This window comes from Dipteris shenzhenensis, chromosome 18 (assembly GCF_047967505.1).
Source record: "Dipteris shenzhenensis isolate YYH24624 ecotype China chromosome 18, Dip_SZ_1.0, whole genome shotgun sequence".
Lineage (NCBI taxonomy): Eukaryota > Viridiplantae > Streptophyta > Polypodiopsida > Gleicheniales > Dipteridaceae > Dipteris > Dipteris shenzhenensis.
Genome location: NC_141613.1, coordinates 4,240,932 through 4,268,194, shown reverse-complemented (window position 1 = coordinate 4,268,194; position 27,263 = coordinate 4,240,932). Strand labels below are relative to the sequence as shown.

The 27,263-nt window shown below is 43.6% G+C and overlaps 1 protein-coding gene across 1 annotated transcript in view; it reads right to left on the bottom strand.

Annotated features, from left to right (window-relative positions):
- Positions 1-1,046: 1,046 nt before the first annotated feature.
- Positions 1,047-27,263, bottom strand: part of NUB1 (ubiquitin-associated (UBA)/TS-N domain-containing protein) — a 46,550-nt gene continuing 20,333 nt past the window's right edge. Inside the window, exons 6-11 of the mRNA XM_087389974.1 lie at positions 23,895-23,997; positions 10,363-10,544; positions 10,142-10,219; positions 9,851-9,953; positions 2,201-2,294; positions 1,047-2,109 (exon numbers count right to left, since the gene is read on the bottom strand). Of these exons, the coding sequence (XP_087246100.1) occupies positions 1,787-2,109; positions 2,201-2,294; positions 9,851-9,953; positions 10,142-10,219; positions 10,363-10,544; positions 23,895-23,997 (883 nt within the window). The 3' untranslated portion in view covers positions 1,047-1,786. The remainder of the gene's footprint in view (positions 2,110-2,200; positions 2,295-9,850; positions 9,954-10,141; positions 10,220-10,362; positions 10,545-23,894; positions 23,998-27,263) is intronic.

Below are 27,263 nucleotides of genomic sequence, written 5' to 3'. Positions count from 1 at the left end.
GGATCAACTTTTAAAAACTCTAAGGGAAATCATCTCAACTGGAACATCTCTCTCAAGGAGGATTTTACTTTTGCAACTCTCTAGTAGCTCAATCTCTCAAGCATGTGTGGACTCTTAATTTTTCCAAGATGGACATTGAGTTGATTAATTCCTTGTGGTACTTATCTTTACATATGCCCATTAGTTTTTCATTTCTCTAAGAAACAAAAATGATGCTTGTAATAGTGTCAAAAACCTCATTTGTGTAGAAGTACCCATACACTAATGTATTCATGAATGGATCCATGTTCTCGTCATTCTATGCTCTTTGGCTTTAGGAACATCTACTAACAAGTGTGCACATTGTCACATATTGAGTAAGTTAAAACATCAAGAGACTGCATTTCAGCAAGCCTAGAGTTCGAGCGATGATCAATTGGAACTTTGTCTAAAACTATAGTAGCAATCAATTTTGACTTATTGATCACCTTACGACCATTATGCTAACTCATTATGGATCACCTTCATATGACCATAACCTCGAGGATGGAGGGAGGAAACCAAGGACCCACAAACTCCATGGTCATAAGAAAATATAGAGTTTGATAAAGTCTAGCTCTTATGAAACAAACATAAGTATAAAAAATTCTAAAAGTTATAGAATTTTGATACTCTAACTTAAGAAATGACTCCATTCATATCATTCGAATCGTTTTGACTACAAACATGACCATATTCGAAGTCCTATCGCCCAAGTTATGGCCAAAATAAAATTGGAAGGAGGAGCCTCCGAAGGCTGCTCCTCCTAATACTTTTTGCCTTGAAAACGGCAATGGCACAAGAAAATTTTGTCTGATTTTGTCTTGCACATACCCTGAGGCCTTTCTTCCATTCCTCCTTGACTCTTGAAAAAGCATTGCCAAACATTACTTTTTGAAATTGTTGTTTGTATGTAAGACAACCAATTACTCACAATATCATGGATAGGACAACCCCGTAAAAGTAAGTAGTGCATGATACTTTTAAACATAAACCATTATACTAGAATGTCAAAATTTACACCATTGCCTCGCTCGAACCATGCTTGCATATCTTGTACCATCGTCTCATTATTTCTCGGATCTCCTATTGTGTCTTGAAAAACTAGTCCTGTTATATTGTTGTATTACCTCTTCAAAAACTGCTTGGTTGCCCATGCTTGCATTTCTTGTACTATCATCTCATTAGTTCTTGGATCTCCTCTTGTAAATTGAAAATATACTCCTGAGGTCCCAAAATATTCATGTACTGGTTAAATAATCTCTAATAATAAGTCTTCTAAAAAAGGACCAAGGTAAGAGCTGTTATAGACGAGTAGGAATGTCTGCTTGTGGGGGTCGTAGTAACTAAGGCCTTGGCTTGGAGTGTTCCATTTCGATACCTTTTTTTTTTTTGTGTTCACCCACCAGTTCGACCTTTACCTCTGAGTTGGGTAGGAGGGCTCAACCCAGATGAAAATGGGGGAAAGAAAGGAGGTCCAGATATGTGCCCTCAAAAACCCTAATAAAGCTATACACATTAATCAAGAATCCCATCCATTTTCCCCCACTCCTCCAACTTAATTGTACAGATTTCCTGATAGTGGTGATATTCTATGTTACTTCGGAACAAAAATGAAGTGGTGCATCCGATCTATAAGCTCACAATAATTTCTACTTTTGATCAGAGATAGAAGGACAACATAGAAATCTGATTTCTTTTGGTGGCATTGCTAGGCTTGAATGTCACTGAATCCCATAAAACCGTATTTACAACAATTTAAGGAGAATTATAAGTCAGTCCTAGACTTGAGCAGCTCAACATACTCAAGTATTGCTTCTCCCTCCTGGTGCACATCAATATCATAGTCTGCCCATGGATCGCCTGTCAAATTAACAGCAATTTCTTCCTCCATCTCTGAATCTCGAGTACTCGATGCAGGTTCAATTGTCGTTGTGCTTTGCTCCTCAGCTGATGTCATGTGCTCATTAGGGGTATCAGAATTCAAGGAACTCTCCCCAGAGCACGTGGTATCTTCTGCAGTGGCAGGCCCCTGAAGGAGTCGATCTAAGGCCTGGCTTTTGTCTTCGGTATTTTGCAGAGCTTGAATTGCTATTTCAAGAAACATAAAAGATAAAGCCAAAAACTCAGTTTAAATTTTAAATTGGTCATTGCAAACAACTTCGCAAGGTTCCATGCAAACCTTGATCTCTTTGAAACCCCATAGCCATCAGCTCCTCTAGCGCAACTTCATCTAACCGTTTACGCCGTCGCTGCCTCATTGGCACTAATGTGGACTGCCATGTTAATGAAAACACAGCACTATGTGAATAGAAAACCGAAGTATAGTATTTACAGAAAATATTTCTAATTAAAAACAGAAAATCTTCCATTGACTAATATGTTCAAGCATTTCACACTGACGGTTGACTAGAGACTAGCGGACCGATACACTGGAGCACTTTTAGTCCCTGACACCAAGGATGGAATCCTACTCAGAATTTGAACTTGGAAATTATGGATTGTTGCTCCACGTGTCACCCAACACCAAATGGTGTTCTCATTCACTAGGGTTGCTGCTATGCTATCATTGTTAGTGTCGATTAAGTTTTCAAAAAAATCCTCAAACAAAAAACATTCCTTCTCAAGATTTGACCTTAAGGACGACTTGCGAGAAAAATAGCAGAATTCAAAAGGTATCAGTGTTCTCTTCATCATGCCTAAACGATACCAAGTGATTAAAGTGGTTGGAACAGATTCTTGGTGCAAGCCCATATGTCACGATTTGTGACGTATTCCTTTCTCTATTTCTAGACTTATGGATGGTTTGATGAATGGACACTTGTGGAAGGGTATGCCCTTTCGACGGGACACTTCCTATGAGGCACACCCTTGCCCTTTCGACGGGACACTTCCTATGAGGCACAACCCTTCACAAGAGACACTCTATTGAAGAGACATTTCTATTGTAATGTACCCTCTCATCAAGGGTCACACCCTTCACAAGGGGTACACACCTCTTCATGCACATACCCTTTGGAGTACACACCTTTGCATGTGTGACTCTTCACTCTCTATATAAGAGAGGCCCAATTGTATGGATGACACAGTACATCTATCCTACAGACATTCAAGCAATACAATTAATCCTTGTTCTTTGCTATTTCAGTCTCCTTTCTGTTCCTTGGCACATTTCTAAATATAGTAAATCTAGGATTTCTTACAGTGGTATCAGAGCAAAATTCGTTCCTGCCTGTAGGAAATGCCCCCCACCTTCTAGCGCCGATCTGATACATCTTTTCCGTTAGAAAGATATCCGTGCACATTGTGCATGGAAGAGATGGAGAGGATGAGCGTAAAAATTTTAAGCACCAACCTTGCCTAAAGTCATCGATGGCCTCTCCATCTCCCACACATCACAAGTTGATGTGAATGGACACGACAAAAATCGTGTCTTTTCAGGTGCTTGGGCTGTCCCAAAACCAAGGGACGCACCTTTTTCACCATCGGACACACCTTTTGATGAAGAGCCTCGACTCCTCATTCAAGGGATACACCCCATCGTGGACACAAGGACACACCTATTCATGTAGGGACACCCCTTTTAAAAACAGGGACACACCCCTTCATGAAAAGGTGCACCTATTCCAAGGGTCACACCCCTTCGAATAGGCACACCTTTTAGGCACCAAGCACCTATAAAAGGGTACCTAGAGGGCTTAAAATGGAAAAAAACCCAGCCCCTACCCTTAGGTTTACCCTAGCTACCCTAGGGTTAATTAAAACCCCCAATTAATTTTTGGGCAACTACCCAACCTTAGGCAGCCCCCAACGAAAAAGAGGTGAACCTCTTTGACGTTCCGTACGGATCTCCACCGTACGGATCTCCACGCAGCAGCAGCCTGCCTCAGCCCTGTTCCGTACGGATCTGCACCGTACAGATCTCCACGCAGCAGCATCCCCTAGCCTCGCCATATCGCAGCCTACCTGCGCAGCCCCTAGCCTTGCCATTTCGCTGAGCGCAGCCCCTTTTCGCTGCCCTGCCTGGCCTCGCCATTGCGCTGCCAGCCCACGCAGGGTCTGCCCGCCTTCAGCCCTCGCCATCTCGCTGCCAGCCCACGCATCCTGCTGCCGCTTTCACGCGCCATTCACGCTGCCAGCCGTGTCATTTCTGCTGCCAGCCCTCGCCTTTTTCGCTGCCAGGTTCTTTGCCCTTTGCAGCCCTGCTCCTTTCCAGCCTGCAACGTGAGCACCACACCAGCCAGCCCTTCGGTCGAAAAACAGCCTGCAAACAGATTTTCGCCATCACAGCACCAGCCTGGTGTGCCAGCCTCTATTGCGATCCAGAATCGGGTACCTACAGCCTGTTGCGCCATTGATAGCCTGCTCTCCTTGCCAGCTGGTCTTTCCATTCTGCTTTTAAGGATTCTCTTGTCATTCTCCAATTATAGCAAATGAAAGAACCTCCCTTAAAGCATGGAAACCCTTGGTGATTCACCCGGCATTTCAAGGACACCTCAGGCATCATCTACCACACAATATCGTGTTCAGATTGCACAACCAACCCATTTCGGAGCTTTTGCATCGTGGGTCTTCTGTGTCACGTGCCCTCCTAGTGATTTGGACCACATCCTATATCTTCTGCATGACCTCAGTTACATTACTTCCTCAGCACAGTACAGGTTGTGTTCCACGAGACACGAAGATACCCAGAACCCGATATTCCTCAAGAGTTTGCTGTCCATCTTTGGAGAGAATTTTACCCCTCACCTTCGGCATCTCCAGGGTACTCTCCACCTCCTTCATCTCCCAGATATCCTCCTATACAGGTTGTACCTTCTCCAAGATAATATTTACACTCTGAAGGCACTCCTCCTGGATATCCTCCACTTGCGACAGTAGCTCCTTATTCCTTCTCAGATCCATGGACTCTGCAACCTATTCCTGTACTCTCACGAGCAGTAACACCCCTTTCGGCATCACCAGTGTTACCTCAGACAGGACCTCCTTTACCAGACATCCACGGGTGGTTCCATCCTACCTCGCCTACCCCCTCCAACATGAGCAACCTCAGGGAGCAGCCCAAATCTTCTTCCAGGAATGGTACAAACTAGAGCGCAAGTTCGCGCTTTTCTCACAGGGATCTCCGATATGTCGCAACGCTCGCGTGAAGCCTCTCCAGAGATCAAAGACTCAAGTCCAAAAAAGACCCCTGAAGTCAACGTACAAGGCGATTCACTACTGCAAATTCAAATATCTCAACTTCAGGACAGCATCTCCGACTTGGTCCAGAAAGTTCAACAACTTCAAGAGTCTCGCAGTACCACACATACAGAGGATGACGTGACGCAACCAGACGACTATGCGGATTCATTCCCACTAGAGGTAGAAAACACTGAACTATGTGCCCTCTGCCGTTTACTTCAAGCTTCCAAAACTAAAAGACTTGACATCAAACTTCCGGAAGCCTACACTAGTCAATCTCGCAAAAGGGAAGCAGAGTGCTAATCGCACACAAAACTCTACTATGGCCAAAGGCGCTCGCCCTCAAGATAACACCAGGTTTCGAAAAAACTTCGATAATCAAGGTCAGCAACAGTCTCAAGATCCCCAGAAGACTCAGAAATCATATGCTGGATTCCGACAGAAGCACTCCTCCAAGGATCGTGCCTCTTCTTCTTCACAAAGTCATTACCGACATCCCCAACATAAAGGTGCGGCCACTGACAAGAAGAACAACTCCAGCACAAAAGGACTTTGTACCATCTGTACAAGCGACCATAGATGGTTCGATTGTCCCAAGCGACCAAAGCAAAATTCCAATATGGAACCTAGCACTTCCCAAACAGAAGATGCTACCCCAGCACAAGACAAGAAAGGCAAAGCTGTTCGAATGGCAAATACCATCCACCTGAGCCTTGCCAGCAACCCCGAACCTTCCCTGGCCACCCAAGTACTTTGTGTTCAAGGATCGATTCGTGGAACAACGGTTACTATCCTCATTGACAGTGGCTGTTCTCATAATTTCCTAGCTAGTTCTATGGTCGACAAACTTCAGTTGACCACCAGTCCTAGTCTCATGGACTATCAGATTGAACTCGCAAATGGAACTACTTTCTTGTGCAACACCAGGATCAAAAACTTGTCTTTTCACATCCAATATTATACGGACAAGTTGAACTTCGACATCATGCCTCTTTCTCGGTACGATGTCATACTCAGATAACAATGGCTCTACGACTATGATCCATCAATCAGTTTTCGCAGCCATACTATCCAGTTTGTCCACCAGGGAAAACTTATTGAGCTAACTGGTTCTAGGGACTCTCCTTCAATCCCAGTTGCCTCTGCCCTACAAGTAAAGAAGTGGGTTCGTAAACGTCAAGTAAAGACTTCACTTCTATTGGTTACAGAAATCGAGGAGACACCAACAAAGGATCCTCCTAAATACCTCAACCAACCTTTCTTCCAGCCCTACCTGGATATTTTTCCACATGAATTGCCAAAGTAGTTACCGCCTCAACGACCAGTGGATCACCCAATTGAACTTATTCCCGGCAGTAATCCACCGTCGAAACCTCCTTATCGGGTTTCTTACACTCAAAATGAAGAAATCCAAAGACAGGTCACCGAACTACTCGACAAAGGTCACATTCGGCCCACTCGCAGCCCTTTCGGATCTCCTGTACTACTTGTGGAAAAAAAGAATAAGTCAATGCGCCTCTGCATCGACTACCGAGCCCTCAACAAGCTCACTATCAAAAACAAGTATCCATTGCCTCGCATCGATGACCTCTTCGATCAACTTCTACATGCAACACAATTCTCAAAGATTGATCTTCGTGCAAGTTATCATCAAATACGCATATGAGAAGGCGATGAGTACAAGACAGCTTTTCGAACAAAGTATGGACACTATGAATGTTTGGTCATGCCTTTTGGGTTAAACAATGCCCTGGCCACATTCATGACACTAATGAACGACATCTTCACGCCTTTCCTCGATAAGTTCGTCATCGTTTACCTCGATGACATCCCCGTTTTCAGCAGATCCCTACAAGAGCACAAACAACATCTTCACCAAGTTTTTGAAGTTCTCTGCGCAAATTCTCTCTACATCAACATTGAGAAGAGTGAGTTCTTCAAGACCCAAGAAGGTCGAGGTAATCCGAAACTGGCCTACTCCTAAGAATGTTCATGATGTCCGCTCTTTTCTCGGATTGGCAAACTTCTATCATACAAAGGTCTATCAGTTTTCCGAAATCGTAGCTTCTATGTCTGAATTATTGAAAAGCATAGCAGTTTTTCAGTGGCTTCCCGAAACAGAGTATAGTTTCCAACAACTCAAGCAAGCACTCACTACCACACCAATTATGGCTATTGCTGACCCAAACCTTCCATTTGAGGTCATGACCGACGCTTTCGACATCGCTATAGGAGCAGTCTTGATGCAAGAAGGCAGAGTTATTGCTTTTGACAGCCATAAACATTCTGATATCCAAACCCGATACCCGGTTTATGATAAGGAGTTTCTTGCCGTTGTACATGCTTATCGCTCTTGGAAACATTATCTCATGGGAGCCGACTCTGTGGTCAAAACAGACCATCACTCTTTAAAGTATATCTTTACTCAGCCAGTCATGAACGCTCGACAAGCACGCTGGGTTGAGTTTCTGGCCAACTTTCACATGACCATTGAGTACATTCCAGGACTACGCAATGTAGTTGCACATTGCTCTTAGCAGGTTACCTCTAGCATCAGCTATGGTCATCTCTATATTATCTGTGGATGTTCTGAATTCATTCAAACGAAAGTATTTCAATGATAAAGACTTCGGCACAGCAGTACAAGTTCTTTCAAAAGATCAACCTTCTACTTCCGAACAGAAGATTTTCTCATCCTATTCTTATACGGATGACCTTCTGTACTATCAAGATCGCGTCTGTGTACCACATGACAAGGATGTTCGACGTCTTTTGTTAAAAGAGCATCATGTAGTTCCTTATGTTGCCCATCCAGGCATCAACAAGACTTATAGGTTACTCAGTGCAACATACCACTGGCCTCAGATGAAAAGCGACGTCATCAAAATGGTTACATCTTGCTTATCTTGTCAACAAATGAAAGCAAGCCGACGACTTCCAACAGGACTTCTTCAGCCTCTTCCAGTTCCAACTGAAAGGTGGGAAAGTATTTCCATGGATTTCATTACAACACTACCACGATCCTCCAGAGGTAACACTCAGATTATGGTAATTGTTGATCGATTGTCCAAAATGGCACACTTTGTTGCTTGCAAAAGCAATGCCCAGGCTCCGGACATAGCCAAACTCTTCATACAACACATCTTCCGACACCATGGATTGCCCAAGAATATCATATCCGACAGAGATCCTAAGTTTACCAGTCACTTTTGGATTTCACTGTTCGAATCTTAGGGTACAACTCTACTGTTCAGTTCAGCCTACCACCCAGAATCAGATGGCCAGACTGAAAGAGTCAACCAAGTTTTGGAAGAAATGCTTCGACATTATGTTCAGTCACGCCTAGCAGCTTGGGAAAAGTATCTACCACTCCTTGAGTTTGCTTATAATAACTCTTTCCATAGTGCCATCAGCATGACTCCATTCCAAGCAGCTTATGGACACACTCCGATTGTACCAACAAATTGTGTACTTCAACATCGAGTGGCCTTAGCTGATCAACTAGTTCAAGAAATGCAAGACATTCTACTCCAAGTCAGGGATCATATGCGAAAAGCGCAAGAGCGGTATCAACGGTCTACCAACAAACATAGACGTCACCTAGAATTTAACACTGGTGACATGGTGCTATTATTTGTAGCCCCACATCGCTATAAGACGGTTAAGTCTATGTTTCCTAAGTTGCGACCAAGATACTATGGACCTTTCCGGATCGTCAAGACAAATTCACCTTTAAGTTACAAATTGGAATTACCACCATCATGGGGTAAAATCCATCCAACATTTCATATTTCTTGGCTAAAGACGTACATTCCAGGCGATGAAGCAGTTCCTCCTGCAGGGGATTATGTCCCAAAAATCGAAGATGATTATGTTCTCCTTATTCCTGAGCGTATTCTGGACCATCGACAGTGAGAGACTCGACATCGACTTATCACGGAATTCCTTGTTCTTTGGCGAGATCTGGACGACTCCGACGCTACTTGGCAATCTGATGAAGACTTGCAGCAGTACCCTGACATTTTACAGCAGTATTTTCAGAATTTACAGTGATATTTTCTACATCAGTTCATTATCTCCACCAGGGTCTTATTTTGAGTGGGAGGGGATGTCACGATCTGTGACGTATTCCTTTCTCTATTTCTAGACTTATGGATGGTTTGATGAATGGAAACTTGTGGAAGGGTATGCCCTTTCGACGGGACACTTCCTATGAGGCACAACCCTTGCCCTTTCGACGGGACACTTCCTATGAGGCACAACCCTTCACAAGAGACACTCTATTGAAGAGACATTTCTATTGTAATGTACCCTCTCATCAAGGGTCACACCCTTCACAAGGGGTACACACCTCTTCATGCACATACCCTTTGGAGTACACACCTTTTCATGTGTGACTCTTCACTCTCTATATAAGAGAGGCCCAATTGTATGGATGACACAGTACATCTATCCTATAGACATTCAAGCAATACAATTATTCCTTGTTCTCTGCTATTTCAGTCTCCTTTCTGTTCCTTGGCACATTTCTAAATATAGTAAATCTAGGATTTCTTACACCATAATTTTGTTGACAAGGATTGGTAAATTCAGAAAATGAACAGAATGTATCATCCAAAGTTTCATTTATAGAAGCGATTCACATCACCTGCAAGGCAGTGTTTCTTCCAGGATCAGTAAGAATGTCCAAGGCAGACTGCATGTTATTGTCACTCTGGCGAAGAGCTTCTGCCGCTAGTATTTTTTCGTACCTGGTGGTGCAGAGTGGCGTTATGTTCACACACAGTTTAGGCAAACAAACAAATTAGAAAATAAATAGCAGATCTCAGGTCCAGAGAAAGATTGATACAAAAGCCTCAAGATTTGTTAGAACAACTGCCTTCCCAGTTTTAAAATAAATAAAAGCCAGATCTCAGATCCAAAGGAATTCAAGGATTACCCTATTGATTCAAGCTCCTCAAGTTTTGTTAGATCAACTGCCTTCCCAGTTGGTGTCATACCATACCGCTTCTGCTCCCTGTTACACACCATGTCTTCGCAATCACAGAAAGAAATTCGCTCATTGAAATTTGGGCATGAGGAAGTCAACATACAGTCGAGAACTGTTATTCCATTGGCATGATAAGCTATTTAAAAAAAGGAAAGAGCATAGAAAGCTGCCTGCGCTGTCGTTGATGGCGTCGATCTTCCTCTCGCTTCTCAGAGTTCTTTCTTCTTTCTTCCATCACAAACTCAACAGCACTATTAATGTCCTGTCCTGAAACTCTAAGAGCTCTTTGCGACTCCTTTGTAGTGAAGCCCATTCCAGTAAGAACAGCCAAAGAATCATTGGAAACTTGAAGCTGTACACAGAAAAATGAACAGAAGGTACTCAATCAAGACCTCAACAACAGACTGCAGGTGACGTATTTAAGTGTAACAAAATTCAGTAATTTTGTTCCCAAATAAGAAAAATATGGAAAGATGATGATGTCCAAGGGAATTTGTATCTATTCTCTCCTGGGATGATGGGGGTTAAATGGCTTGAAGGATAAGCCCTTGTAATTGCACTTCTCTCGAGAAACATGTATTATATTTGCAATATCGTAATCTACGAGTGCACTTGAAATGTGATAAAAAAGGGCAAGGCTCCAAGTCCATGCGAAGATATCAGGTTCAACATCAATCTTTATTCTTCTCGGTTGGGTGGGCCCTCCTCACCTGCCAAATAGTCCACATTTAGTGATGTAGATGGGGGCCTATCTCACTGAGGAGCTCACATTATAGGTTTACAGACTTGGGAAGCTTGAGCTGAACACTTGCAAGATACAACAACAGAGAACTCAGTAAATTAACTTGATGACCTCCCACCCACACAAAAGAGCTACCCAAGCTCACCCTTAAAAGTATCGATGGGTGTTCAATTTTCCGTGAAATCAAGAAACACCCTAAGACTGTCCTCTGCATAGGCTCCAAGGCCTAGATAAACGAATGTAATGTGCTAATGGGGAAGCCCCTTAGCATATATAGCTTCAAGTCTCCCAAATATATTAGCTAGAAGTGTGTAGACCTCCCCTTTGAGGCTTGTCACTACACTCCCTGGCCCTAGGCATTACCTTCCCTAACCAATACCTGGTCCCCCTAGGCATTTCCTCACACATGGCTGCAGCTAGGAGGCAGCTCTTAGCGTCACGGCTCGCTGGCTATGACTCAGGAAGGTGCTGGCGGCGTGATCTGATAGGCGGATATCAAGTTCACAGCGGTGGGCATCCTGAACGATGTCCTCCCAGGCGGTTCGTGCAGTCTACATATTGGATGAGTTGCTCCTGTTGCAAAATTTCGTGTGGAGAGCTTGTGTGATTCTCACCTTAGAGTGATAGCTTTCCTGTGTGAGCCTGTGTGGCTTCTTGCTGTAGCCGACCTGTGAGGTCATCATCTTCATTTTATGCAGTGTTTGGTGCTGTTGGCTTTTTAAGTGGTAGGATTGTACACAGACGCAGCAAGCCCCATGGGGATGCGCGTCTGTTAGTGGTGATTTTTGGTTTGAGTGCTTTCAATAAAGATTTCCATCTTCCTTGTCTTTCATACGAGTTCTCTCAGTTTCTCTTTTGTCGATTCTAGTTAGTATTGCATGCAATTGATTCTAAGTTTGCCAACAATTGGTATCAAAGCAGGTCGATGCTCTTGAGGACACAAGAGAGATCTCCAAGGTTTGAACTTGTGAAAGTGCCTAAAGCACCTAAAAGACCACGTAGTTCTAGACAGAGAAGCAAAGTTCCTCCCCTTTGTCACATGCACCAAGATCAAGCCCAGGTGGTAGTGACAACTCGCTACCTTGTCAGCCAATCGCAGCTCCCTACGCAGAAGATTTGGCACCATTTGGGGCCTCAAAAGGCACATAAAGTGGGATGGGGGAGGCACCTTTAATAGGCAGCCTCAACCCCCTCCTGGTCAGCCCCTAGGGCTGGGCAAAGAGCCCGACCAGACCAGCCAACCAACCAACTGGCGGCGGCCAGTTCAGGCTGGTTGGGTCGGCCAAAATTGGCCTTTCCAGCCCCCATATGATTGCCCCTCATTTGGGCACTCAGCTCCCAGCCTCCAGTAGCATTTCCAGCCAGCATATGAGCGAGGTTTGAGCGTCCTAGTTCTGCAACATAGCTCCATCCCCCACATTTTGTATTAAGGGGAGTATATGCCGATTTGGCAACTATGTACAAATGAAGCAGAGTACTATAGTTAGGTAGATCTCTTGTATCTCTCATGCTTCAGTTCTCCTTGTATGTTCATATATTTTCCGCATTGGTAGTCCCCGCATGTTACACCCTCGATATCTTCGCAGTTTTGTGTGGACAGTTTCTTCTCCAGTAAAATCCAAGCTATGGATGCTCTTTCCAAGAACTCCAAGTCTGTCTACCTGAGACCTCCATAGTCAAGTTTGATGGCAGAAACTTCCCCTCCTGGAAACACTGCATTTGCTTTTTATGGAAAAGGGCTTGTGGGGTGTAGTCTTTGGATCAAAGAAGAAGCCCGTCAATAATCAAGGTCTTGAGAAGATGCAGGCTTGAGATCTAAAAAATGAGAAGGCCCTAGGTTTACTGGCAAAGCGTTGGGGGTAGAGTTCCTTCATCATGTGGATATTTCAAAAACGGCAGCACAACATTGGAGTATGCTGAAGACACTGTGAGAGAGGAGCAAAGATGGCTGCTTCTAGTAATGGAGGGCCTGCACATCTTGCCAAAGAAAAAGGTAAATAAAGGTACGATATAATGGAAATAAGGTAATGGCAGAGTGAAATTATTGTGGTCATGAAGGGCATGAAGAGAAATATCGCTAAGAAAACCTATGACAGCAAGAATAGTGCAGGAAAAGATGCTAGCAGTAGTTCAAGAGCATGCTTGATCGATGAACATGGACAGAATGAACACACTGTCTCACTGGTAGTAGATGAAGGACCTCCCATGGATTATGCCTATTGACACAGACAGGTTTTGGCTAGATGGCGATAGTTTTGGTTTATGCTTGTGTTTTGGTTTGCAGTCAAAGTCAGTTTTGCTTCCCACTCAGTTTATGGGAGGGTGTTAGAAATGATGAGGTGAACCTCGTGGGGATTCTAAGAGTGTATGGACACGTGGCTTCATTGCATGACGTGTTCTTCTTTGGGCGGTTATCTATGGCGTCTCTTTCTTCCTTCCCTATTCTCAAGGATCGCCTTGTTGCAAAAGTTTGTGTGGAGAGCTTACGTATTTCTCACCTTAGAGCTTTTTGTGTAGGCATGTGTGGCTTCTTGTTGTAGCCAGCCTGTGTGGTCGTCATCTTCATTTTATGTAGTCTTTGATGCTGTTGCCCTTTGTGGCTAAGTGGGAGAAATCTCTTGTACATAGACGCAACAAGCCTTGTAGGGATGTGTGTCTGTTAGTGATGATTTTCGGTTTGAGTGCTTTCAATAAAGGTGACCATCTTTGTTGTCTTTCATACGAGTTCTCTCAGTTTCTCTTCTCTACTCACGTGAGTTAGTATTGCATGCAATTGATTCTAAGTTTGCTAGCACTGATTTCCTTCCTAGAAGGCCCCGATCCAGAGCCACTGTCAGCCAAGATCATCTCTTCTATCCTTAGCCAACCAGCGGAGTTGGTTCCACAAACAACATACACAAGTCACATCACTCGGATGGTCAACTGATCAATCGGTTGCATGTCAAGGACCCATCTCCCTTTTGTCCTTTGCATTTGAGTACTATCCCGTAGAGCAACAGCACGGTGTATCTCTCTATTTATTTCCTTGTCTCAGACATTAGCTTTGCTTAAGCTTGGACTTCAAACCAACTGGCGTATCTAGCCATCACATAGTGCTGTTAGAACCCAGTATTGGGGCTCTTTTCTCTACTCCTAACACCACTGGCCAAACTTCACTATTCCATAACTAAAAACCATGGGTTATGTTTCCTTGTTGGAAAGTTTTCTTTTTCAAGAGAAAAGTAGCTTATATTAAATAAATTGAAAAACAATGCAAAGAGCCGGGCAGTTAAAGGAACATGAATCTCTTGGCTCATAATCATCCTCCCGCTCCCCCAAGGATATCATCTCTATGAAGGTGTGTCACCCCTCTATCAGAGTAGCTACCATCCCCTACAAAAACACTAGTCAGATATGCTGCACATGTGCAATGATCCTGGGCGACCACTTTGTGTTGTAGGACAGATCCATAAACAATAAACAATCATCTCCATGTCACCTACCATAAAACAATGGCATGTACCATCCCTTCTCGTATGCTTCAGGCAAGGTCAAATGGGAAGGCCGCCATGCACAACCAGCCAAAAGGAGAAGAATAACTTTTAAGGCCGGAGGCTGATCCACAACTGACATTAGAACCTGATGACTGCTCTAACAAATGTTTCTCCCGTGTGGGGATCCAAGGGGAAGCGGCTAACTATAGACGTCTACCAATGCGAGTCGTGTACAAGAAGAATCAATTCTGCATAGGTGGGTCCCATTGTATCTCCCTCAAGGGATGGCCCTCCTAGAGCCAAAGCCTCCACACATCATACGTCTCCCTAATGGGTATGGAGTCAATGGACAAGTGCTACCCAAGACTCCTCACAACTTTCGGCAATTTCTGCTTTTAGCTCCAGCCTTCAGCCCCCAACTCCACCAATAATATTAAAAGCCCATCAAGTTCATCGCCATCTCTGCAACTCCATCCTGTATTAACTAGTACAAGAGTGCAGAGCTTAACGATCACCCTTCCTTTGGCCACATCACATGCATTGTGCTATTCTGTTCCTCTCGACTATGTTCTCTTTATGCCATGAGTATTCCTGGTAGCATTCTGATGTTGAAGGTAACAGATCTCCTTCCCCGATCCACCATGATTCAGAGTTTGAAAAATTCTGGTGATCATGCTATCCATGATCAGCTTCTGATATGGTGTTAAGTACATTTTCGCTTCAGGAAGTGTGTAGGCTTTCTTTTAAAAAAAAATTGTGTAGGCTCCCTATTTGGTAAATCTCATATAAATTGTGTTGGACCATTTCGGTCTTTTAAAGAAAAAATATTTATGTATTTCTTCTTTTTAGGTGAGGCATTTGAGCTTGTTCTTGGATAGATGTAGTTGCATGCACGCGCGTACACGACACAAATGCACGCACACATGCACATGGAATTTAATGCTGAAGAAATGTACTCTGAACAATTCTGCAATTACTAGAGCTTGCACCTTCTCTATTGTTAAATGAACAGGTGCCAAGTCAAATCTAACACACCTCCCTTTGTCTGCCTAATAAGGTTAACTGATGTGACCTCTTCTAATGTGCCATCAAGTCACCCACTGTGATGTGCATGGAATTGATCAAAGTTGAACACACGTGAGGTGGATTATTTGGCGCAAGTCTGCACAATAGCACTGCCCTCATTAATTAATCTAAAAGGCAGCTTCACTAAAGCATGAGCTAGAGCAGTGACAAAGGGAAATGGCAATAATATCTGGAGCAACAAACGTGACAGGTCTAGAAGAATGATCAAGTCTTTAGCAATTGTTGAGTCCAGATTAGGGCCTGTTAAAAAAGTGATTGGGAAAACATGTATGAAGGGGGTAGATTGCAAGATATACAAGCACAGAATCTTATCAAACAGTTCTGGAAGGTTTTGGACTTCTCAACACTTTTCAGGCAAGTTTGTGGATGTGTCTGATTCACATGGTATTTTGATGCTGGGACACCATCTCTCTGCTTCTTTGAACAACATATGCAGTCCAATCCTCAGTATGTTTTAAAAATTTTGTGTAGAAATTGTATGTGATGGAAGGATCCTTAGGGCAAGACAAAAATGTTCTGTTATAGCAGTACAAAGCTCATCAGCAAGGTTTTTTGTTGAAAGCTAATGGCAAGCACAACATATGTTGTAGCAAAAGATTATTGATCAGTCTTCACCCTGTTAAATGGAGAATGGGGAATCACAACCATGGATGTGTGTGTCCCTTTCTATCAAGAGACACAATCTGTTTCCATGGTTAAATAATACACAATGCTTTTGTGTCTACAATATAGAAAGTAATCACTAATTTTTAACCTGAGAAGCAGCGCATTGTATTTTTTTAGTAAACATGCATCATGGATCAAAGGTGTCTTATGCAAAGACACATGTAATTCATGTATTCCACATGATATTTTGCTTTCCAATGTCAAGTGTGATCCCTATTCTACACCAGTTCTTTTCACAAATTGCCCACTGCATTTTCCCTTATAGAGTCTGAGGTACTCCTTAAGGGCTGTGTACAGATGATAGTACGGGCTCCCAAAAAGTGCATGTAGTACTCTTGGCTGCAGCTGAGGGCACTCCCATGGCTCAAGTAGCAAGGCTGAACCGTTTGCTCAGATCTGCCGTACAATATGTACGGGCAAGAGTAGGGATTGGAGCTGGCAAACTACAGAGCTCATGTGGGCTGTTTGTAGGGGCTTTGGGCTGCGTGTATAGGCATTTGGGTCAAGGGTGCTTGGTGTAGCTAACCACGTGGCCAAGCGAGCAAAAAGCTAGCAAGAGTTGTGCATTGGCTCGTGAAAGAGCTTGGAATGAACATTGGTCTGGTAAAGAGTTCGCACATGCTCTCTTGTGTTTGCTCGTGAGCTTTGGGCTGTGTTTTGAAGAGACTTGCTTGGTGGGACGGTTTACAATGAATGCTTGTAGAGGCAAAGCAATAGTAAACCCTCTGCTTCCGTGCCCTCAACTCCTCGATGATACACCTAAGCGTGAGAATGTGATCCATGTTCCATGATCACACCGAAATCCAGCCTGTCCTGTTGCTCTAAGTCCTCGACACTCCGCAAATCGGTTGACCTCGGAATCAAGCAATGATGCATAAATCTTGGACGTGACATGTCCAATCATAATGGTCCTATAATTCTCCGGGCTCATGGGATCCCCTGCCTTGTGGATGGGTGAAATAGTGTTAATGGTCCACGTGCGTGGAAACCCCAAACAAACAGCTTCATTAAAGAGCTTTGCTAAGATTGGGGCTAAGAGGTTAATCCCATATGCAATGAACTCAGTGCATAGTCCCTCATGATCCTTCGCTCGGCCATTATGAAGTTTCATATGACATCCTTCACTCCCCCCTTACTGAAGAGGGTGCAGGATGTGGGACATGGCATATGTGAGAGGTCAGGGACTAGCTGATTTGGGATGTCATATAGTGTGCGTGCATAATTATACCAGACTTGAGTATCAGTGAGTGGTGAGGGGGACCGTCCCTCTAGAAATCTCCACCAAAAGTCCTTACTAAATAAAATGTTCAGTAGTTCCTCCTCGTTCAGGCGAACAAAATCTAGTTTCTTTCTACATACCAGTCGACGATACTGGCGCAGCATCTCTGGTTCGCTCAGAAGACTATTTGTGGTTTTGAATTTGAGCTGACGGCATAAAGCCTTACACTCATCATCGTACCAACTATTACAGGGTACTGTCCAAGGTGGTGCTAGGCGGGTGGTGTAAGGGAAAGCGTGAAGGGCAGCCTCGTATAGTGAGCGGGTGATCAGGGCAGCACGGTCCTCTAATAGGGATATGAAGTCAATATAAGTGAGAAGTATGTACAAACAGCCTGAGTAAATAGGTGAGTGGTCGCGATCGAAACGTATATCATGATAGGTGGAGTGAGAACTCAATGGAATGGAAGGTGCTGTGGGACGAGGAGTGAAATGCTAAAGAATAAGTAGGTATGATCAGCCCCTAGAGGAAGAGGTGCTACAATAAAGTCAGTCATGCGAGATGTGAAGCAAGGGGATCCCTGTAATCAACAACGCTAGAGCCTCTCCCATGTGGAAAGCATGTGAGACCACTTGAGGCGGGCCATCTATCAAGACCATTATAAATAATGAGATCATGCATCCTGCTGAGGTCCAATAGGGCCTACCCATAAGATGTGACCGGACCTCGTCTATTAGCCAAAACCCGTAGCATACATGCACCCTCAAAGGTCAATGTTTGGTAGTAGAATGGAATCATCCTTGAAGTCGAGGAGTGGAACCTAACAGGCGCATGTCCTCGCGTTGAAGACCCCAACTAGGAGGACTTCTCCGCAACTCGAGAAGTCAACAATGGACTGATAAAGGGTTGCAAATGGAGATGTCTCGGCCTCATCTCAAATATCTCTAGCAAAGTGGGAGGTCTCGAGAGGGAAGTAGCATACTGCAACAAACAAATCCCGACTGTCCATGTATCGGATCCGGATCCAAAGAAACTTGGAACGTGTATCTCTCTACTCTACTGAAATGGTTCCCAAAAGGGTGGTCTATCAAGGACTGCCCTAATCTTAGTCTCATCTTTGTAAGCAAACTCCCATGTGTACCCGCTGACTACTGGTAGTGGGCGCTCTGGACTCTGATGTGTCTCTATGTAAAAGACTATGTCGCAACCTATATAGGATTCCGAGAAGTTTCCTGGTTCTGACCATAAGGTACCATTACAGTTCCAAATGGTGCAGGACAAATTGATGTGATGGGGTATACCAAGGGGTACAAGGGTTATGTGTTGGTTAGTGTGACCAGGTTAGGTGGTAGAAGATTCTATTAGGCGTGATTGAGAGATTCACGGTCTTGATTGAGAGATCAGTCGAGTGATTTGTGGATCTGGAGGTGCTCTCCTTTGGGGCACATGCATTGTATCAGTTAAGGGCCTCTCCACTCTTGAATAAACTAGTCTATTTCCTTCATTTGCTGATTCTTCCTTGCTGTATCATCATGTGGTATCAGAGCCATGTTCACCCTCTTTGAGATCTCTTTGAGTGCCATGTCATCATCTTCCCTAAATGAAGCTTTTACTTCATTCTCTTTCACAAAATTTGCTTGGGCTTATTCTCTCCATTCTTTGAGCCATTTCCCACGTCCTCTGAGCTGAAGCATCCTTGTGTTGGGACACAATCCTTGGCTAGGTGGGATTAGGGAATAATCGCTTCCTTTGCCCGTATCGACATGTTTTCCAGCCGCCGAGAAGAAACGTGCAATTCTCCCTGTAGGAGCCACCGTTCATTAAATGGCTCTAGCTGCTGTTCGGCGACACTACAAGGAGCATGCTGATGAAGTTTGAGCAATAATGGTCTAGTATACGAAGAGAGAACAAATAGAAAAACCAGTCAAGAAAGGTGCTACTCTCACAGACGTTCTGATGCAACATTGCGCAATTCTTCTCTAGGGGGTCCTCTATGGTAAAAGAGGTTTCATTCCATTGCAAAAGCCCCTTTATTGCTTGCTTCTACAGCTTGAATTTCAGCCTCCAATCTCTGCTCATTTTTTAGTTCACATTTTGAAAGTTTTGTGAATTGGAGGGTTGACCAAGATAACTAAAATTTGGGGCTTCTTAGTTTGATTGCAAGAATTTTTAGTACTGACTATGCTGGAGTGCTAGAATTCAGCCATTGGACTTGTGGGAGTCTCATTCACCTACAAACATTCTACTTGGTGTATTGACAATATTTCCTTCATAGCTTTGTATTCATGGAAAGTTGTTATTGAACATGCCTTCTTCTTGTGGTTCATTTTGAAGAATTGTAAAGGGATTAGACATTGCCAGTCTTAGTAAGACCTTCCCTATGGCCTCCAAAACCAAGATAGATAAGTTTGAGGGAGAGGGTTTTCATACTTGGCAGATTGAGCTTAAATTTATTCTTATGAAGAAGGGGATCTGGAATGTGGCTAATGGGAAAGAAAAGAAACCAACCACTAGGGAAGGAGAGGCTTTATGACTCCCTAAGGATGAAAAAGCACTAGCCATAATTACACTTGGATTAAGTGATTCTTTTATCCATCCCATTGATAGTTGTGAGACTACTCATGCTGCATGGAGTCATCTTGAGATTGTCTTTGGAGCACAGCGGAAGTGTTCCAAGTTTAGTTTGCTCATCAAATTCTTTGATCTGAAGTTGGATAGAGGAGAATCATATACCTAGATGAATCCAGGAACATTTCCAAACTCATCCTCTAAAAACACAACATAGTGCAGTTTCAATCTCACGAGAGTCACTCATAAGATTGAAAACCATAAACTCCATCACGCAAAGCAGGGACTAGCTACTATGACATCCCCACTAACAGTGGGTGTAGACCATAGTATAAAAGTATGCTCTCACACATACAAATCCACACACTCACACATACTTGAGCATCCATTTATACAAAGTCTTCGTACTGAGTTTCTCTCTGCACTCCGGAGGTGAAGGGCAAACTCAGCCATGACGAAGGCTAGCACTAAAGAAGAAGACTAATCAAAAAGTAGTCCAAATCTCTTCATTCAAGCTACAACTGCTTGTGAAGTCTAAATGATTTCATTTTAGTCTCTCCCAAACGAGTATCTAAATCTAAATCTAGCTGATAGGGCAACACACCATTTAAGATAGAAAGAATTATCGCAATACCAGCAAGCCACAACTTGGACGAAAACTTCACAAGGTGAAATTTGCATGTCCGCTAATACAGCAGAAGCATATACCTAGATGAATCCAGGAACATTTCCAAACTCATCCTCTAAAAACACAACATAGTGCAGTTTCAATCTCACGAGAGTCACTCATAAGATTGAAAAAATAAACTCCATCACGCATAGCAGGGACTAGCTACTATGACATCCCCACTGATGTCATCAGCGCCCAACAGTGGGTGTAGACCATAGTATAAAAGTATGCTCTCACACATACAAATGCACACACTGACACATACTTGAGCATCCATTTATACAAATTCTTCGTACTGAGTTTCTGTCTACACTCCAGAGGTGAAGGGCAAACTCAGCCATGACGAAGGCTAGCACTAAAGGAGAAGGCTAATAAAAAAGTAGTCCAAATCTCTTCATTCAAGCTACAACTGCTTGTGAAGTCCAAACGATTTCATTTTAGTCTCTCCCAAACGAGCATCTAAATCTAAATTTAGGCAACGCACCATTTAAGATAGAAAGAATTATCGCAATATCAGCAGGCCACAGCTTGGATAGAGGAAAATCAATCTCTTCACATTTAAACTCCATGAAAAGCATACTGACTCAATTAATTAGCATCAAGTTTAATCTTGATGATGACATGGTAATTGCTATCTTACTCAAAAGTCTAATCGAGGAATATGGCACTATTGTAACTACTCTCACCAATCTACCAGAGATTAGTTTGGTGGAAATAGAGGCATCTCTCTTGAAAGAGGAAAGGAAAATTAAACAGAGGAATGACTACAAAGAAAATGGGGCATATTTGATCAAAACCAACTTCAAAGTGCAACTTTCGTGGCAAGCCTGGACATTTTGAGAAAGAGTGCTATGCAAATAAGAAATTTTCAGCAAACCTTGTGGAAGAAGCAGAGAAAGAAGAAGAAGAACCAGAGGATGTTGAAGCTCTCACTGCTTTCACCACCCAAGTCAATCTTGACAAGGGTGATGATCCATATATCTTCTAAGTTGTTTGTGTGTGTGGTCAATAAGGGTTCTCTGCCTTGGGATGTCCCCCTTAAATGATTGTTAGTCTTATGTTTAAGGTTTTACCTTGTTGGACCCATGGGGATTTCCATACATAATCATTGTCTAATCTCCCAGTTGTAAACCAAGAGCCATAACCAAAGTAAGTCACAGGTTGGCGCCATAAGTGTTGTTACTAGGTGTGAACAAACCATGAAGCTTCCCATGTACTATTGCTTGGGTGAGTTCAATATGTGGGGGGGTATGAAAAACAAATTGATGTAATGGGGTGTTACCAAGGGGTACAAGGATTGTATGTTAGTATGACCAGGTTAGGTGGTAGAAGGTTCTATTAGGTGTGATTGAGAGACTCATGGTCTTGATTGAGAGATTAGTGGAGTGATTTGTGGGACTGGAGGTGCTCTCCTTTGGGGCACATGTTATATCAGTTGTCCTTATAAGGGCCTCTCCACTCTTGAATAATCATTGTCTAATCTCCCAGTTGTAAACCAAGATCCATAACCAAAGTAAGTCACAGGTTGGCGACATGAGTGTTGTTAATAGGTGTGAATAAACCATGACGCTTCCCATGTACTATTGCTTGGGTGAGTTCGATTTATGGGGGGGTATGAAGAACAAATTGATGTAATGGGGTGTTACCAAGGGGTACAAGGGTTGTGTGTTAGTTAGTGTGACCAGTTTAGGTGGTAGAAGGTTCTATTAGGCGTGATTGAGAGATTCATAGTCTTGATTGAGAGATTAGTGGAGTGATTTGTGGGATTGGAGGTGCTCTCTTTTGGGGCACATGGCTTGGGTGAGTTCAATTTGTGGAGGGGTATGAAGAACAAATTGATGTAATGGGGTGTTACCAAGGGGTACAAGGGTTGTGTGTTAGTGTGACCAGGTTAGGTGGTAGAAGGTTCTATTAGGTGTGATTGAGAGATTCATGGTCTTGATTGAGAGATTAGTGGAGTGATTTGTGGAACTGGAGGTGCTCTCCTTTGGGGCACATGTTGTGTGGTGACTGGGTGAGTTGGGTATGATATGGAGATGACAATGTCATGGATGAGGCGATCCCAACGGGGTGTGAGAGCGTAGGCTGACTGAGAGGGAGAGGGAAGAGAAAGGTCGAGACGTAATGCGGAGCACTGTATGACACCTCCGAAGTAGGTGTCATAAGCGGTGAGAGAGCTGTAACGGGAGAGGAAGGGAGGGATAAAATATATGACAACCCCCTATCCTAGGGGAGAGGGAAGCAGCCGATGTCATGGGTATGTCACTGGCAATAACTGTAGCTGAGGCTGCAGCTGAAACTGAAGCTGAAGGTGAGGATGTAGCAGGGGCTGAAACTAAAACTGAAGCGAGGGCTGAAGTAGAAGTAGAAGAGGATACTGAGGCTGAAGCTAAGGCTGAGGTGGACCCTTCCTTTGCTTTGTTGTCAAAGCCAAGTCCGCTTCGATTGTAGCACGTGTTCACATCCTCGAGTTTCAGTTGTGTTTGCTGTTTTTGTTTGTCGTTGTTCTTGGTTTTGTCTGTCTCTATTTCACCTTTTCCCATTTCTTTGGACTAACTTCTCTATCCTTTGTGCAGGTCCTAGTGCAGGAGCGGGAGCAGGCTTCATGATGGGAGGCACACCTAGGGCTGGAATCGTAGGTCAATGAAAAGGTGGCGGGGGTTGGGGGGGGGGGTTCGGTATACAGTAGGTTAGCTGTTGCGCAGGGGGGATGTTATCTACGGGGGGGAGAGCGGTAGGTTAGCTACGAGGGAGGGGGGTAGGTTAGCTGCAGGAGTGGGGGATGTTAGGCTTGAGGCTAGAGGCGTAGGGGGTGGCCTCTCTCCTCCCCCTCTCCTGCATCATCATCACAGGTCTCCTCTCCAGTAGCCTCACCACTGGCCCCACTAGCCACGGCTCCACAGTACTTTCCCCTCGTATCACCTCTACCTCTTAGTCAGCCACCCTTCATCACCTCGTCCGGCCTCACTACTACATATCACTCCCCAGCCCAGATCATGCTGTCCCCACCCTCAATACAACCTCAGCAGCCCACCTTCATTCCAACCCCTCTCGAGATCCAGTTCCCACCTAGACGAGGACATCTTAGGCCCCCGCCAGATGCTTGGGACTCCCTATTGGCTGAGATAGAAAGCAGTAAAAAATAATGTCGCTTGCAAAAAAACCCAAATCCTGCACAAATTCAAACAGAATATAACTTTTATGAGTTCTTTTTCTGAATGATAAGCTTGTTAAGGTTTCATTTGCAGCAAGAAAGGAGAGTAATTCAAGCCACATACCTGATTATATTTGCTTTGAGCAGAAACCAAAGATCTGTTAGCAGCTTCAAACAGCCCACTATGGAATGCAACTACACCTTCCAAAAGCTCCAAACGAACATATCTGTGCAAAACACGTCAGGTTTCCCATAAATGGATTTGATGTGAGTAGATACAAGAACTATGTGACAGTTGTAATAATCAAGTTCTATTATCAACCTTGTAGCACAATACTGAGTTATAGAATGATAGCTTGTGTAACCATTTGATTAAGCTGATACGGAAAGAGATTCACTACAATTTCAAACTAAGATCATGCATCAATTTAAAACATTACAGTTCTCGTAATATAAATGACCTGCATAATGCCAAAAACATAACGGACATCAAAGATCCAGAAAACAGCTTTAATCTTACTTAAAGATTTATTTTAAAACTACTCAAATCAAGTTAAAACTTATTTCTAGTACTACTTCTACAAAGTCGAGATGATATACTCCACCTTAACCTAACAGGTCAGCTAATTCAGCATCACAAAGTCAAACAAAATGCGCCTTGAGTCCTCTGATACAAAAAAACTCTTCCACTACAATCGTGAAAGGTGCCAATAAATTTTGCAGAGCTAAAATATGTGACAACTGTTCACATAGAACTCATATATTTGAGCATAAACTGACATGTAAGGTTTTGTTGGTTCTCTGGAGGCAGCACGGAACCACAAATACCATTTAACATAGGAGCTGATAAAATGAAGTCCTTTATAGAACCATTGTTTTTGAAAGAAAAATCCATCATTGTTGCATTGGCAATAAAGTATTTTAAAAGAAATGGCTTGTCCAAGCAAATGTATGGTGTTATCAAAGCTTCAGTCTGTGAAACCAGCCTCAAGGCTAACAAGAGGGTGGTAAAACACTAACCAAACAAAAGCCTTCACAAAAGAATACTCAGCAAACACTCCACAGACAGATAGGGGGAGCTAGAGTGCTCCTGCTCAAATACAGAGACATAGACTCGCCCCAAAGCCTTGGCGCCCCTTTCCATCTATGGCGCAGACTTATCTAGCTCAGGTATTTCTTTATTAATTGAAGAGTGCCACAAAGAGATTACACAGTGAGTACCAACTCACATGTATTCAGTGCTCTTCCATCTCTCAGAGGCATCCATATCACAACACATTAGCCTTGCAGGGCTCTGCTATCACACCCATGTGACCATAAGCATCCATACTCAGTGCAAACACCTGCATTTTAACATGGGAACCATTATTTACAGCCCAAGCAAGGCCACACGCTCCCCAATCAATCACAAGTGTTCACTAATCCACTGGGACACCCAAACAATGGGTGAAAGCACAACTGAGCTACCCCCGGTGCTCAGAAGCACAAAATATCTACAAGCATTGGGTGTTCACCCTACCAAGCAAGTCTCTTCAAACATACAGCGTACTGCTCATTGGCCAGCATGACCCCCAAGCATAACCTCTATGTGCATTCTTCTTACCCAACATATGCTATGCTAATCATTGCTCCGGGTAGTTGGCATTTAATACTGCCCAACCATGAGTACACCACCTGAGGCAACAGTCAGCCTATCAACCTCGTACCCGCAAGCTGCTTAAAAGAAGAACCAGCCATACAATTATCCATACACAGCAGGTACGTTCAGCGTGCAATCAGACCTACAATCATGTAGACTCACTGTACAACCGTGTACAGTAGTCCGTACAGCCATTAATGTGAGCAGCTAATTATTCGTATTGCTTATCTGCTCTGTACAGCCGCCTTCAATGATCCCGTACAGATTGTCCATACAGTCCGTACATCTGCAGTAGCTGCCATTATTGCTCCATACAAAACTACCGACCCACCCAGCTCCCTGCAAGCTCCTGTACCTACTCCGTACTCCAGCCCGTGTTCATTTTCGGCGTCAACCCCTTTAAGTGAAGATCCCCGTCGCCCCTTTCTTACTCCAAGACTTTCCAACCCTTCCTTACCAAAATGGGGCTACATGGGCTTGCCACATTGCAGCCCATGCCTTGGGTTGCCCCAAGGGCCTCATTTTCCCCTAGGCCCCCTTCTAGTGGGGCCTTTTTAAAAGCACACCAATGACCAACCTTAGTTCTAAAGTTCTTTGGGCCCCTCTTGGCCCTAGAACTTGCATTTGCCCCCAAGGCACAATTTCCTACATCCAGTGACCTCGCCACTTGATTCTTGAAGTCGAGGCCACATGCGAGCATTAACACTCACGCCCTCGTGACATACCCCTCTCTTGAAACATGGCAAGCGACCTCAATTGCATCTAGATGTTACAAGGATATGCAATAACTAAAATACATGTGAATATAACATCATGAAAGCATGTATTACCACGAAAAAACAACAAATATGATTGTTCGGAACCTAAGAGAACAATCCATATAAACTGCAAAAACCCACTCATAGTGACTAGTACACTGATCATAGAAGTCCCAAGGCAGATATACTGTCAGCAAGCAGTACCTTGGGTGAAACAAACAATGTCACCAAGTGACATCTAGATATTTAAGACTGTCTGTAACATAGAGACAGAGGTACTACCCCTCTCTTGAGCATCAAGCGCAATGCTCCAGACCTATGCTCTGCTGAGCCTGAAGGAGCCACAACCAAAGTCGGCCCAAGCTGAAAAGCATTTGTAATAACTGAGGTGTATCTGCCAGATCACCCTCTTCCAACCACTTTGCATGTAATGAAGAATAATTTTTGAATTTTACCAAGTAGCGGCAGGAAACTCTACCTCTGATCTCCCTTTCCTTATGTGTCAAAATCTGCTCTGGAACTAGGATCTCATCCAATTGCTCAACCTCTGGTTGCATCATATCCTTTGGCACATCACCCTTGAAAGGCTTAAAGAGACTCACATGGAAAGCATCATGAATCCTCCAGTGATCTGGTAGCTTCAACCTGTAAGCTACATCACTTAACTTCTCTGAAACCTGAAAAGGCCCATAATATCTCATGCTGAGTTTAGAAAACAATCGGTCTTTGCCCCTTTTCTTTTTCAGCCTTGCCTTTTCAAAGCACAAAAGAACCCAATCACCTTCATTAAATATCAATTCATGACGGTGACGATCAACTACCTTCTTTTGCTTTTCCTGAGTCTTTTGGAGAGCCTGCTTCACCTTCTTATAAGCCCATGCTTTCTACATACCTATCAGCTTCCAAAAACTTATCCTTTGTATGCAAGATAGGTAGAACTTTTCTGCCTCTTTCTACTATTTCAAAAGGATCTTTCCCAATGGAAGTATGCACAGTATTGTTGTAAGCAAATTCTACTAAGGGTAGAAACTGCTCCCATTGTGTCTCTTGATCCAAGTAATTCATCATACTACATCATGCTTGCTAAAATTTGGGG